Source organism: Antennarius striatus, chromosome 7 (genome assembly GCF_040054535.1).
Source record: "Antennarius striatus isolate MH-2024 chromosome 7, ASM4005453v1, whole genome shotgun sequence".
Classification (NCBI taxonomy): domain Eukaryota; kingdom Metazoa; phylum Chordata; class Actinopteri; order Lophiiformes; family Antennariidae; genus Antennarius; species Antennarius striatus.
The window spans coordinates 1,770,389-1,785,289 of record NC_090782.1 but is presented as its reverse complement, the minus strand read 5'-3'; the positions used below and the strand labels follow the sequence as shown (position 1 = coordinate 1,785,289).

General features: G+C 40.6%; 1 protein-coding gene across 1 annotated transcript in view; it reads left to right on the top strand.

Annotated features, from left to right (window-relative positions):
- Positions 1 to 14,901, top strand: part of LOC137598558 (inactive N-acetylated-alpha-linked acidic dipeptidase-like protein 2) — a 428,247-nt gene that overhangs the window by 237,505 nt on the left and 175,841 nt on the right. Inside the window, exon 9 of the mRNA XM_068318829.1 lies at positions 11,025 to 11,168. Within this exon, the coding sequence (XP_068174930.1) occupies positions 11,025 to 11,168 (144 nt within the window). The remainder of the gene's footprint in view (positions 1 to 11,024; positions 11,169 to 14,901) is intronic.

Genomic DNA, 14,901 nt, shown 5'->3' with positions numbered 1-14,901 from the left:
TTGTTTTTGATAATGTTCACGATGGAAGAAGCTGATTCACAGCTGTAAGCCAAACAGTCAAGGTGTGCACAGGGCACACCTTGACTGTTTGGCACAGCCCCCCTCTCTTTTCCCACCATGTCCCCATCTGTGGTGGCAGAGACCCCCACCTCAGATCCATGCCCCTCTTTGTCAGCATCTCTATTATTGCTGCATACATGTCCCCTCCTGTTGTGTGTGTTGATACATCCAGCAAAGATCCCCTTGTCTTTGTGAAGGAACCTGACACACACACAAGCTGGACGTTACCACTAACACGTAGACTCATCAGTGGCCACATGTATGCATGGTGCTCTCTGAACAGCTGCGTCAAGATGTTAATATTTCTGATTTCTGGTTGCTGTTGGTTGCTGGAGTTAGTCTTGAGTTTTTCACACAATCTGTTTTCCCTCAAATTATGTCTCAACAACCGATATGCATGCATTCTGAACGCAGCCTTAGACATATTCTCTTAGTAATTGAGGAATACACAAGAAGCCCTGAAAGGGGAATTGTTCAAATTCATTGTTAATGTTTATCACTCAAGATTTTAAAAAAAGAACTATGTTTCCAATGTTTTTGTCTCGCGCTTTTAGATAGATAGATAGATAGATAGATAGATAGATAGATAGATAGATAGATAGATAGATAGATAGATAGATAGATAGATAGATAGATAGATAGATAGATAGATAGATAGATAGATAGATAGATAGATAGATAGATAGATACTTTAATAATCCCAGAGGACATTTTTGGGGTATTACATGTTTGACGACACATCCCACCACCATATTGGACTGGTGACATTACGGTTGTCAGTATATTGTCACTTATAGACAACAACAGTAACAGCTTTTCATCAAATTACTTCAAAGATTTTCCTCCCCACACATCTTGGAGTTTACAGCTAATCTTGTATTTCATATTAGACAAGCTGTAACAGGACACACACACACACACAGATGCATTGGCTCTATAGCAGTCTGTTCATCTAGGAGTCAGTTAATATTAGCACGTAGTAACAGAAAGACTGTAAGATATTGATGAATAATCAGTTAATTGAACATTGAGAAGATGGATGAAAAAGAAAATATTGGCAGTCCTAAAGAATGAAAACATGTCAAGGGTTTGGGCAAATCCTGATATTAGATGAGAGGTGTAGAACTAGAAGAACAATCTGAATAATAATGGTTGTCATTACGTAAGGTGATACATCATAAATGATAGTAATGATAATTACAGTATATAACAGTCATTTAGTTGTGTGTAGTTGTAGCTTTCTGTGCTGTAGTTTACTAGAAAAATAAATGGGTGTCAGGTTTTTTTTGGCTGTTACTTCAGGATTAGCTGTTAGCTGTCCGTTAGATTGGCTAATAGCTCCCTTCATGGATATAGCTGTGTAATAACTTGTGCTTTATGCTGTGTAAACTCTTGGGTATCTCAGCTGTATTTTAGGTTATGAATCAATGTAAGCTATCAGCTGTATTTAGACCATTATTAGAATGATAAACTGGGATTAAATAGTTAAACTAGTTGTTATTATCTACAGGCTGCTGGTCTGTAAGAGTTTGGGCTAAAATGGTAAAATGTGTTAGCCGTCTGTTAGCGCTGTGCTAGCTGTGTGCTTCCTGTCAGACAGCTGTCTGCTGTTCATTCTGTAGCTGTTTGTTAGATGAGTACCACTGCCCATCAGTTGGGTCTGTCTGTCACAGGTCTACTAACCAGGTGTAGCTGGTGGCCATCTGCTTCCTGAGCAATTTAACTAGCTGCCTTTTACTGTTTAGTTTTGTTTTAACTGTTATTTTTATCTGTTAGCTCTTAGTTGTGTTTAGTTGTCAGCTGTCTAACAAAGTATTCACTGAGCAAAATGCAATTGGGTTTGGGTTTTAAATAACTGGATTGAAAATGTGTGCTGGGTTGTCTGTCATTGAACTTTGTATTTGTTGTCTATTACCTGTGTTTTAGTAGTTTAATGTCTCCAAGCTGTGTAGCTACCATCTTCTACTGGTTAACTGTGTACGTATGCCTTTACCCGATTGCTCATCTCTCTTTTAGATCCGTTTATCTGACAGAATCAATAAAAATCCTTCAATTTTACAGAGGTGTTATTCAAAACTAGTGGAAACAACTACTTTCTGTTCCCAGTGTTAAACTATCAATAAATCAATCAATCAATCAATCAATCAATCAATCAATCAATCAACTTTCATTTATATAGTGCTTAATCACATCCAAACACATTTCAAAGCGCTTTACAGACAGAAAGCCAACAATGCCCTCCAGAGCAGCATAAGTGACGGTGGCGAGGAAAAACTCCCTCATTTAGGATGAAACTCCGGGCAGGACCCAGGCTCTGGAGGGGGGTCATCCGCCTTGACCTGTTGGTTGGAAAAGAGAAATACAGTACATTGGGGAAAGAGATAGGTCAAGTAAAAGAGACAGAGGGAGAGAGAGAGAGAGAGAGAGAGAGAGAGAGAGAGAGAGAGAGAGAGAGAGAGAGAGAGAGAGAGAGATAGAGAGAGAGAGAGAGAGAGAGAGTGACAGATAGGCCAGTTTAATATCCATAGTGTGCTGTCGCTGAATTGGGGGTGGGACTTCCAGGCCTTTGGATATCCTGTCTTCCATCCGTGTTCTCCACCTGTGGAACAGAGGCTCAAAGACAGCAGCAGTATCGTGCAGACAGAGAGTGATTTGACAGTAATAATAAATTCTAGGAGCATAAAGATAAAGAAAGAAGTGACAGAAGCTCCAGAGTATCTCCCTTTAACGGGAGAGACGGAGAAAAATACCCTCAGCAGCCTAGGCCTACAGCAGCATATCATGTTATTTCTAATTGTAGGCTCTATCAAGGAGGAGGGTTTTTAGTCTACTCTTAAATAAGCTAAGGGTCCCCCCCCCCCCCCCCCGGACCGAGGCTGGGAGATCGTTCCAGAGTAAATATAGCTGAAGATAGCTGAAGCTTCTGCCTCCTGTTCTACTCTTAAAAACCCGACGGGTCACCAGAAATCCTGCCTCCTCTGATGGAAGGGCCCTGGGGGGGTGATAGACTTCAATCAGATCTCCATGTCAGACGGGGCCTTACAGTGGAGAGCTTTATGTGATCATGAGGAGTTTAAATTGTATTCTATAATGAATCTGGAGCCGATGAAGTGACGCTAGGACAGGAGAGATGTGTTCTCTCCTCCAGCTGCATTCTGAACTAACTGTAGAGTCCTAATAGAGGAGCTAGGACAGCCCATAATAAGGAATTGCAGTAATCCAATCTAGAAGTAACAAAGGCATGAATGATTTTTTCTGTGTCTTTAAAGGATAAGAAATTTCTAACTTTAGTAACATTTCTCCAGTGAAAGAAGTCTGTCCGGGATACAGACTGATGAGAATCAGAGGACAGATGTTGATCAGAAATCCCTCCCAGGTTCCTGACTTCACTGGTGGAGGACAGATCAATGCTGTCTAAGAGAATTACAATGTTAGAGAGATCATCTCTGAGATGCTTCAGCCCAATAATAATGACTTCAGTTTTGTTACTGTTTAACATCAAGAAATTGTGAAGCATCTGGGATTTAATATTCCTGAGGCAGGATTCCAATTTAATTTCATTTGTTTTAATTGATAAATATAATTGAGTATTGTCAGCATAACAATGAAAATTAATATTATGTTTCCTTATAATATTTCCCACTGGTAACATACCTGTATACAGATTAAACAGAATTGGCCCCAGAACAGATCCTTGAGGTACTCCACAGGTGACAGTCCCTTGATCTGAAGATTTATTATTTACATAGACAAACTGAAATCGGTCAGATAGATATGAGCTGAACCAGTCTAGTGCTGAGTTTTTAATCCCAACCTCCTCTTCTAATGTAGAGTAGTAAGTATTTCTACTTCTACTGAGAGCCTTCTTATATGACGTAAAGCTGTCTTTCCAGGTTGAATAGGCTAGGTTATTTTTTGTCGATCGCCAGATTCTCTCCAGTCTGGGGGGGCGCTGTTTAAGGTCGCGGACTGACGAATTAAACCACGGGGCTGACCTTTCCTGTTTTCTAATTTTTCTTTTTAACGGGGCTGTTTCATCTAGAGTTGTTTTTAGGATGTTAGCCATACTGTCTGTGAGAAATTCAATATTCTGGCTAGTACTGGAATAGGGGTCAGGGGAGCATACTGACTCTAGGGCTGAGGCTTTTTTTTTCTCTATTTAGTTATTACTGAATCAGTGATCGATCTGGTCAAGATGGTTTTATTCTGTGGGTTATTGTTAATTAGGGCAAAGTCAAAAGTAAGTAGGGAGTGATCTGACAAGAAGTCATTTTGTGGGAAAATATTCAAGTGCCCTATATCTACACCGTGGGTAAGAATAAGATGGATGGTGTGATGGTGTTTATGGGTAGGACCATACACTAACTGTGAGAAGCCTAGAGAATCTAGCATAGACATGAACCCAACGCAGAAACTATCACCCACACTGTAAAAATGAACATTGAAATCTCCTATTACTGTAACCTTAACTTTGGTAGCAGCCAAATTAGATAGAAATTCAGAAAATTCTATCAAAAAAGACGAATCTGGTCCAGGAGGATGACATACAATTACAAATTCAATAGTATCAGCTAGTTTATTTGAGGACTTTAGCACATTCATGCTAAGGCTCTCAAAGGTACTGTAGCTAGACTCAGGTTTTGTATTAATTGATAAGTTAGAGTTGTATATGGCTCCACGCCGCCTCCTCGTCCACTATCACGAGCTGTATGACAGTTGATGTGGCTGGAAGGGGAAGCTTCATTTAGGCTAACATATTCATCCTCATGTAGCCAGGTTTATGTTAGTCCAAAGATATCAATACTGTCATCGGTTATTAGATCACTGACCAAAAGAGGCTTAGATGATAATCATCTAATATTAAAAGACCACATTTAATTATCCTGTCTGAACTTTGTCTAGGTACACTTTTAATATGAATTAAGTTACTATGGTTAATTGAAGCAGTATTTCTAGATTTTAACAGTCTAACACTTCTATAGGTCCGGGGGACAGACACAGTCTTAATGGGGTGTGTATTTGTTAAATTAGAGTTAGCTATGGCTGGGGACTGTAGTAGGAGAAACTCAGAGAGAGAGAGAGTAGGACTGCAGCTCTGATGCCTGATCTCCACTCTGGTATGTCAGGATTTAGAAGATAGACTTTGAACTATATTTTTAGACAAGAGGGCAGCACCATCCCAAGTAGGATGGATGCCATCCCTCCTAATGAGACCAGGCTTGCCCCAGAAAGCTTTCTAATTATCAGTGAAGCCTACTGAGTTATCGGGACACCACCTCGTCAGCCAGCGATTAAACGATGACATGCGGCTAAACATCTCATCACTAGTCAAATTTGGGAGGGGACCAGAGAAAACTACTTCATCAGCCAGGGTCTTTGCAAATGTGCACACCGACTCAACGTTAGCCTTTAGAACCTCCGTCTTTCTCAGGCGAGCATCATTTACCCCACAATGAATTACAATTTGTTTAAACCTTCATTTAGCTTTACTCACTTTACTTACTGGTGGTGTGCAGTAGACTTCTTCTGCCTACGTCTCCCCCTCACAGTTTTCCGACCATGCTGTTTACCCAGCTGCTCGGGGGCCGCTGAGGGTGGGGGGCAGCTAGGACTAGCGCTAGCAGGACCTACTAGCTGCGACGCTAAGCTAGGGTGCTCCGCTCCCGCTAAACCTGTCTGGGGGCTGCTTTTTGCGGGGCTATGCCTGTGCTCGATGGAGCGGAGTCGCCCCTCGACCTGACCGAGCCTCGCCTCCAGCGCTGAAACAAAACTACACTTTAAACAAATCCCTGACTCGCTAATGGAGGTGGAGGTGTAACTGAACATAAGACAGTTGGAACAAGAGTCGATAGGGGAAGAGACGGGGGCAGGCTGGCGGGAGAAGCCATAGTAGGTAGAGTGTTGTTAGAAAATAAAAATATTTAAAATAGGTTGTATAAAATGGAAAAATACCACCTTATCGATCGGCTTCAGCTTGTGGGTAGCTGACACCAGCGAGGACCAGACAGCAGCAAACACAGGTGCTCCTCTTCACTTCTTGCTCAAAAATGTGTCTTTCACTAGGCAGTGTTGGGTGTTCAAGTGAAGGTGAAATAATCATAATAACATCAACCCAGTGTTTCCACTGTGTTTACCTCGTGAGCGTGTGTCCTTGAATCTTTGACGCACATTTTTGACAGGAACACATCATCATCAGACAACATGCGTCCCTGGGATGTAAACTTACATATTTATAATAAAAAAACTCTGATGCTACCTTTTTCCGAGATATAATATTGGGAAAAAATGTACTTCCATTCAACAAAAACATTCACAATTTAACCATTTCTTCATTTAAATTTCGGACCCGGAAATCACCATTATGTTTTGATCTCGCGTGAGTTTCTCATCATGAGACTCAACTGCGTGATTCAGTCCTACTAAAATCGATCAAACAGCAACACAACGTCGGCTTGTTTTACACGCTGCAGCGAGAGACGAGTCACTGTGCCGCCGAAAAAGATGCAGAAGTTGGAGAAAAACCAAGTGACAATGAGTGCTTTCTAGAATAATAAACGAATCAAAAGTTCAAGAAGAAAAATAGACATTACTGTGGATAGTACGGATAAAGACGCAGAAGAAGCCGAGCGAAAACCAGCAAAAATCCGAACATTTGTACCGCAATGGACGCGATTGTTTCCATGGCTGAGGCATGGCTAAAAGTCAGCACCCAATACTAAATAATGAAGCAGCGGCTTACAAAACACTTGTTTGGAGAAGGTTCTGTCAGCTAGGTGCAGCGTCCACAGGAGAATGTATGAATGTATGAATTAAAAGTAAAGACAACTATTGTTCAAAAAGCAAAACTGAAAAAAAAACTGTATTATATTGTATATTTCTAAATATTTTGATAAAAATAATAATTTTACTGTTTAATTTTTTTTACTTAAACAGTTATGACGTCGTCATTAATAAAATCATTAAAATTAACAGTTTGTTTAGTTTTTATATTGTACTATTGGCAAAACTCGATCCTTGCATAAGGTTTCTACCGTATTTTCTGTTATTACTTTTGTATAAATGTCACGTTGGGATGCTCACATTTTTTTGAAGCGCATTCCAGGGATGCACTACTTTCCTGAGGTAAAATGAACTCTGCTATGACACAACTCTTTTTGTTTACTTCAACTACTAAATTATATTAGATAATGCCTTTTATAAAAATACCATAAATATAAAACATAGAAAAGTAATGGCTGGGTTGTCAGATGTTAAATAACCTGGAGTTACTCGGAATGATTTATACATTTAGACAAAAAAATAAAATATTGCATGCATTGCTCAAGACCTGGTGGACTGAGCTACTGCTTCCTAAATGAGTGGGAGCCTCACAGTGGCCCTAAGGCCCTGGAGGAGCACCAGTGGGAGGGGGGTCGGAGGTATGAGCCAGTCACCATTAATTTCTCTCCTCCAAACTGTCAGGTTTTCATCTTTTTTTTGCTCATCGTCTCTCAATGTGACCCCCCCTTCATTGTCCCCTCATCTTGTCTTCCTTCGTCTCCTCATCTCCTTCCTCGTCTCTCCTCTAACTCCTCATTTTTTCCCTCTGGCCATCTCCTGACCTTCTTTTTTTTTTTTAACTTTTTGCCTTCCTCTCCAGTTTTTTCCCCCCATCCGTCTCTACTGCCCCCTCCCTCTGCACACTGTTTTGTCGTGCGTGACGTACATGGATTATTAATGCCCTCGTCTTGAAATGCCTAGCCGACTCCAGAGCAGCCACAGAAAGCTATTGACTGCAACGTTGTTTCGAAGAAACCAGAGATTTTTTCAAGGGCTGTTGCACTTGTCCTCACAACTACGGGTAGAATATTGATTATTCAGGAACTTGAACAAAGTCTGCATCAGCTACAAGAGAGGCAGAGAAGTTCCAGTGTGCTTTAGTTAATGGGGTATACAAGACACAACTGGCTGACAAAATTAGATATTGGAGACAAAGGATGCATGCTTTTGTAATAAGTTATGGCTGACTGCAGCTCCCATTTGTTTGCAACAATATTTTAGTGTAATTATTACAGATGGCAAGAAAATGTAACATAACACAATTTTTCTAGTAAGTAATTTCTATATTAATCCTGGCAAAGAAACCATTTTAAACACATTTCCTCTAATAAAAGCCTTGTTAAATTCTCATGAAGCTTTTGCAGTATAGTGCTGTGGTGTGACAAAGGAGGGCCGTTGGAAAATAAACCACAATATATGTCAATTTTACATTGATTAAATGAAGCATTTGTAAGCACAACTGGTGTCTTCAGCCACCAACTGAGTTAAGAGATTATTGGTGGGAACAGAGATTACAGATGTAATTGAAATAATGGAAGTCATTACTCAGCGAACCAAATTAGTATGATTTAAAAAACAGAACATTTTAAACAAGCTGGTGAAATATTTTGACAATTTAAAATTCTTCTTGATTCATCTTATCATGTAAGCAATACATTGTTATTTTAAGAATATTTGCTCAAATCCTTTACATTACATTTTCATCTGACTAATTCTGAATTATACCCTGTTTCACGTTGTTAAAGAATGAATGAAATTCTTTATGAGACTGCTCCTGCAGCCCCAGTTTTCCCTCTTGTTCTCCCCCCACTCCCCCCATCAGCCCAGCTCCATCCACCTGTCTGCGCCGCTGCAGCTCCTCTTAATCATCCGTCCATCTTCGTCCTGCCTCATCCTTTGCCAGGTTGTTAGTGACGCGTCTGACTCTCCAGCGTTCCTGTTCTTGTGATTACCGTGTGCTGATTTTGCTTGTTTCCTGAATGCTGCCTGTTTGCCCATTCCCCGTCTGATTTGTCTGCCTGATCTCCTGACTACATGATTTTGGACTGTGTTTTGGATTAAAACGTTAGATTCTGACTGGTTCTGCTTTTGGGTCAAAGCCACACCCTTTATCTAGTTGTGCACCAAAATTGTATGGTTTCTGATTTGGCACACAGCGCACCCTTCATGGTAATCTGCTGTGTTCAGACTGGTCATCAAAATCAGTTGTGTAGCCCATCTAGATTGATATCGGAAGTCTCTTTTGTAGTCTGAACAGAGACTGCCTTGGTTCTTGACTGCCTGTGACTTACCCTGATCCACTTCCAGGGTAGGTCAGGGTGCCCTAGCTTTGACCTTTTAGGGTAGGTCAAAGCTATGCTCTAGCTTTGACCATCAAAGCTAGTGCATAGGTAGATCGAAGCACTAGCTTTGATCTATGGTCTTACACTGGCCTTCTCCCTCGTTTTTCTATCTTATCCAGTTACTGAGTGAACAAAAGTTTAAATTTGACATTGACCTAGTTTTCTCAAGGTCAAGGTCATCATCTTGTGTTCATCCCCTTTGCTTTGGACTAACGAACGAACGAACGAACGAACACACAAACAATGACAGTTACAATACATTACCACTTTGAAGGTATAATAATAATGTATGTATGTGCATTTCCATGTATGTCAAAATGCTTGTGTGTTGTAATAATATGCATTTTTGTTCAATCTAGAATAGGTCATTCAACATTTGTGTTTTACTACACTGGTAAACTTATTTTAGGACCTGTATGGATTCAAGGACGACCAGGGTTTACCTTGAATAAGTCATGTGACATTACCATCAAAGTGACAGCTACAACTCCACATGTTCGGCATAATCCTCTAAAACAGCTGTATATACCTTCGATCTATATATATCTTTGATCATTGACATTTTAGCAGCAGTGTGTGTTACTGAGGAGCAATGATGCACTAAATGAACATAGGTGTAACCCTGCAGAAGGACCAACACCCATACATCCATTACTAAAGTTACTTCTGCGGGTTAAGGTGTTGCTGGAGTTTATCCCAGCCGACTGGAAGCGTGAGGCAGGGTACACTCCGGGCGCGACGCCAGTGCACCGTGGAACCACATGGAGACAGACCAGCATGCGCGCAATCTCACACCTACGGGCAATTTGGAACCAACCAATTCACCTGAAGTGCATGTTTTGGAGGTGGGAGGAAGCTTTGTGGTGCCCCCTTTATGGTGACTTTTTGTTTTTTTCGAATGAAAGATTAACTTACTTTTTACAAAAATGTGTTGAATCCACTGCACAGGTGCAGCACCTGAGGCTGGTTACTATGTAGTCATTGAACAGCGGGCGTCACGGTGGCGCAGTGGGTAACGCTGTCGCCGTGCAGCAAGGTGTCTCCGGGTTCGAGTCGCGCTCTGTGTGTGGTTGGCATGTTCTCCCCGTGTCTGCGCGGGTTCTCTCCGGGTTCTCCAGCTTCCTCCCACCTCCAGAAATATGCGCTACAGGTGAGTTGGTTGGTCTCAAATTGCCCGTGAAGCCATGAATGGACCATGAAGAACATTTGGTCTCTCGATGGGGGGAAATCAAACAGTGACACGATCTCTGCTGTCCCAAGCACAGCCCATACAGTCTGAGAGGAAATAACAACGATGGGAATGAAGACAACAGGTGCTGGAAACATGAACACATCCGTATTTTTTGATAAATTAAACCACTGGAAGCCAAACATCTGACATGTCCAACTGACAGCACAAAGAAACCATCAGTCTCCTCCTAACAGTCTGACTACAACATCAAGTACAAATAAAACTTACATGTATTCTTGATCTGATGTTTACATTCTTGAACTTCTAAACTGTTTCCTCAGATCTTTATGGTACAATAACAATCTGACTCACAGGTGACTCTAAATGAAAGTATGTGAAAGACAACATAGAAAAATACTTTTTTTTAAAGTTAATCTCAGACGTTTCACAAGAACATACAATTCACCTCCATAACAAGACACACAACAGGATGATATTAAATATAGCAAAGGAAGCTGAGTCACAGCAGAAAGTGGAATAACAACCACTTGTCTCTGACAGCTCTTGCTGTCATTCCTTCATTTGCCTTCATTTCTGTTTCTTTTCTTCTTGTATTCTCTGCTTGTGTCAAGTCGAAGGATCTGGACAGGATCGGGGGGGTCTGACGTCTCTGTTGGTTCAGCCCATCTCTGCCTTCCTGGCAAAGACGTTACTGTCCTCCCCATCGCTGGGACAGGGAGACGCCTGCACTCCTCTAGCCATGCCCCCCAACTCAGGTAAACATACAAAACACACTATCAATAGATGTTTCCAAGTCGATCATATTCATAACACAAGACTTTACAGAGTAAGGGTGTTTGGAGGGACAGGAATAGAGAGAGCAGGTTTGAGAAAGCAAAGGAAAAGATAGATAGAGTGAGGGTGTGAGAGAGAGAGAGGATTAGAGGGGGTGGGGGGTGAGAAAAGGAGATGGTGAGGGTGTGAGAGGGCCAGGGGGAAGAGAGAGTGTGAAAAAGTGAGTGTGTGAGAGAGAACTGACAGTCAGAGGAACAGAGAGCTGGGAATAAATTAGGATTACGTACAATATTAAGAAGAGGACCACAAAATTATGTTTATTAATGTGTTTATTTGTGTTCATTTGTGTTAGTATGTTTATTCTAAAGGAAATGAGAGAATAACATCCCAATAACAATATTATTCACAATTTCCTGTATTCTATCTGGCTCATAATGTCCCTCTGAATGTTATTATAGCTGAAAAGATTCCTGCCACTCTTGTGTACTGTAATAGTGCTGGTGATATTCACTGTTGTCTTGAATGCTGCAGAAGCACACTCAATAGTCTTTTCATGCTATTTTTTTATTCAGATTGACATGTAAACTAATAGGAATTGATTAAAAAAAGTCTATTTAAAAGTGACTGTGTTCTGGAAGGTGCACAGATGATGTAAAACACTTGCTGTCATTTTTCATGTCCATAAAGACAAAATAACATGAAAACTAAGAAAATATTCCACCAAAGAATTGTTAATCCAACTTTCGTGTCATGTTGGAGACAGAAGCCGGCCTGGTGTCACAGGTGGATACTTTGACTCCCCTTACAGTAGGTGCACATGTTTTGTGTAGGGCAGTTGCCAGGGCAATCTCAACTAGTGCAGGCATGAGTTTAACACCAGGCCTTCTTCTTATATAGAAGAGGAGAGGGAGGCTATGGGTTCAGTCTTAGTCGTGTTCAGTTTCTGCATCTCTAAAGGTCGAGGTACCTCGGGCAGAACTGAAGACAAAGGTTAGCTATTACCAGGCCTTATGCACTATATTTTACATCAATTGTATAGAATTAAAGAAAAGTGCAGTACAGTATAGACTTATAGACTTACAGACTTTTCCAGCCTTAAAAGTAAGAGCTACCGACAATTTTAGTCCTCAGTGCTTTGCCATTGAGCTTCAAAAGCCCATGTCTTTAAACCCTATGTGTGGATACACAAAGAGCAAGAGGAATAAAGGTAAGGAGCCATGCAGCGAGACCATTTACTCTATATATTTTAGGCAGTTGTACCAGTAAGCTGACCAGTGACTCGTGTGCAAAAGTCGCTCTCACTCCATTATTTCTAGTCACTCCAATCTAAAACTATCCCCCTAAAAGATTAGTATTCACTGGGGCTTTATAGACGGATCTGCTCCCTTACCTTTCTTTTATTGCAGTCCTTTTTTATTGTAGCTGCATGTCATCCGTGCTTTTGTTATTTCAAGATATTTAATTGCTTGAATTATTTTAATGTGGTAGAGTTTTAATTGCCTTGAAATGTGACTTGGACCTTGAGTGCAACTCATGGTCAGGTCACCTAAATGAGATGCAGTTGGTAATTAACCTATTGTGAATGAGGTGAGAGAGGAGATGCAATGACAAGCGCTTCCCGTTGCAGCCAGCGATACCCTTTTCACACAAAAACAGAATTAATAAATGGGTGGGCCAATTAAAGGGGAGATCTTTTCTTAGAATGTATTTCAACATCCTTTCTTGAACTGAAAGAGAAATACTAAAATAAGAGAGTTAGGACAGGACATCAGAGACCCTCAGGGCAAAAAACGGCAATTACAAAATGTGACATGACTTAATAAACAAGTGCAGTCTGTACCGGCAAAGTCATTTCACTCCAACTGAAATGAAGGTTTGCCTCATTTTAAGCAACCAACATAAAATTACATCTGAAAATCTCTTAAAAAGGGAGGAAATTTGTCACCAAAGTTTCATTTCCTTTTCCAGATGGAGATGAAAGAGTGATAGGTGGGGGGCAGAGATATTTTCACATCATTCAAACCAAAGGCTGCTCTAAAGAAATATAGCAGAAAGCAAACAGTAGAGAAGAAGATGAAGGTGAAGGAGGTTTTGTTGAAGGAATAACGTAAGTGGAGGATTCAATCACATTGAAAATGGTATTTTCTCACTACCTATAGTACACCCCTCATTCCAAAATTGCGGGGTATAATATTTGCCTTAACTGTTTGTTTGTTGGTTTTTTTTACTGATGTTTTACAAAATATACTAAAAAATGATCAGTATGTTCTTACTTTTTTTTTTAACATTTCACAATTTCCAAACTTTTGTTATCTAGGTTGTGAAATATGTTCCTGATTCTTGCCACCAAATGAAAAATTGTATAGATAGACAAATATGAAATGAAAATGGTACTTAGAATCCCATTATTATATAGCAATAAATCTTTTGATGATGGTGCTTGAGGAGGAATGAATTCAACAGGATTCATCATCTGGAAAGATTGTGTAGATTGAGTTATTTTCCGAGTCACAAACAACCTACGTAATGCTTGAGAAAATCTGTTTTGAATAGCATAGTGTCTAAATCAGTGGTTCTTAACCTTGTTGGAGGTGCTGAACCCTGCCGGTTTCATTTGCTCACTCACCGAACCCTTCTTTAGTAAAAAAAACCATTAAAAAAATAAATAAATAAATATATATATATATATATATATATATATATATATATATATATATATATATATATATATATATATATATATATATATATATATATATATATGTTATTTATTTTTTTCAAATGTATGACATTAGTATATGTTTTGCTGGTGTATTTGATGAAACACACCAGTAAAACAAATCGTGTCGGGTGTTTTTGGTTTTTTGTCTCGACGCCCGTCTCCACTGAACCCCTGAGACCGACTCACCAAACCCCTAGGGTTCAATCAAACCCAGGTTAAGAACCACTGGTCTAAATCATGTCCATCCTACGTATACTGAGGTGTGAACCAGACTGACAACCAACTGTAGTTACCTAGAGGTAGTCTACAATTCACCAGTGTCACCAGATAGATCCAGATAGCACCCAGTATCAAAAACTACAGGCTCTCAAGGACAGAAACACACTCACCTCACGTGTGCTGGTGAATGTGGTGCAATAGTGTGTTTACAAATGGAACAGCATTGAGGGTGTGGGGTAATTCCTGCCACCCACTGCATCCTAACCCATTCAGTTGAGCCTCCACTGACATCTCCTGCCTCCATCCTACCTCTGCAGTCTGTATGGAGATGGGGGGGCGGGGGGGTCATCTCTGGCTGCCAGCATGTTTCACCATTGTTTGTGTGTACTGTCTGTCCAACTCCATTTATCCCCCAATAGATCCAAGCTGGCGGTCACTGACTGGAACACTGTTCTCTGGTGCTGCCCATGTAGCATCTACACACACACACACACACACACACACACACACACACACACACACACACACACACACACACACACACACACACACACACACACACACACACACACACACACACACACACACACACACACGTCTTTAGGGTAGGGGCAGGTTCTGATTGTGTGCCACTCTTGCCCTGATATTGCTTTCAACCACAAACCTGAAGAACATGGTTTAAGTGTATTACAGGACATTTCAACAGTATTGGATTTTGAAGGGCTTCTTGTACCAGATTGTTGCATTAGTGTCTTCTATTGACTCCTGTGGCC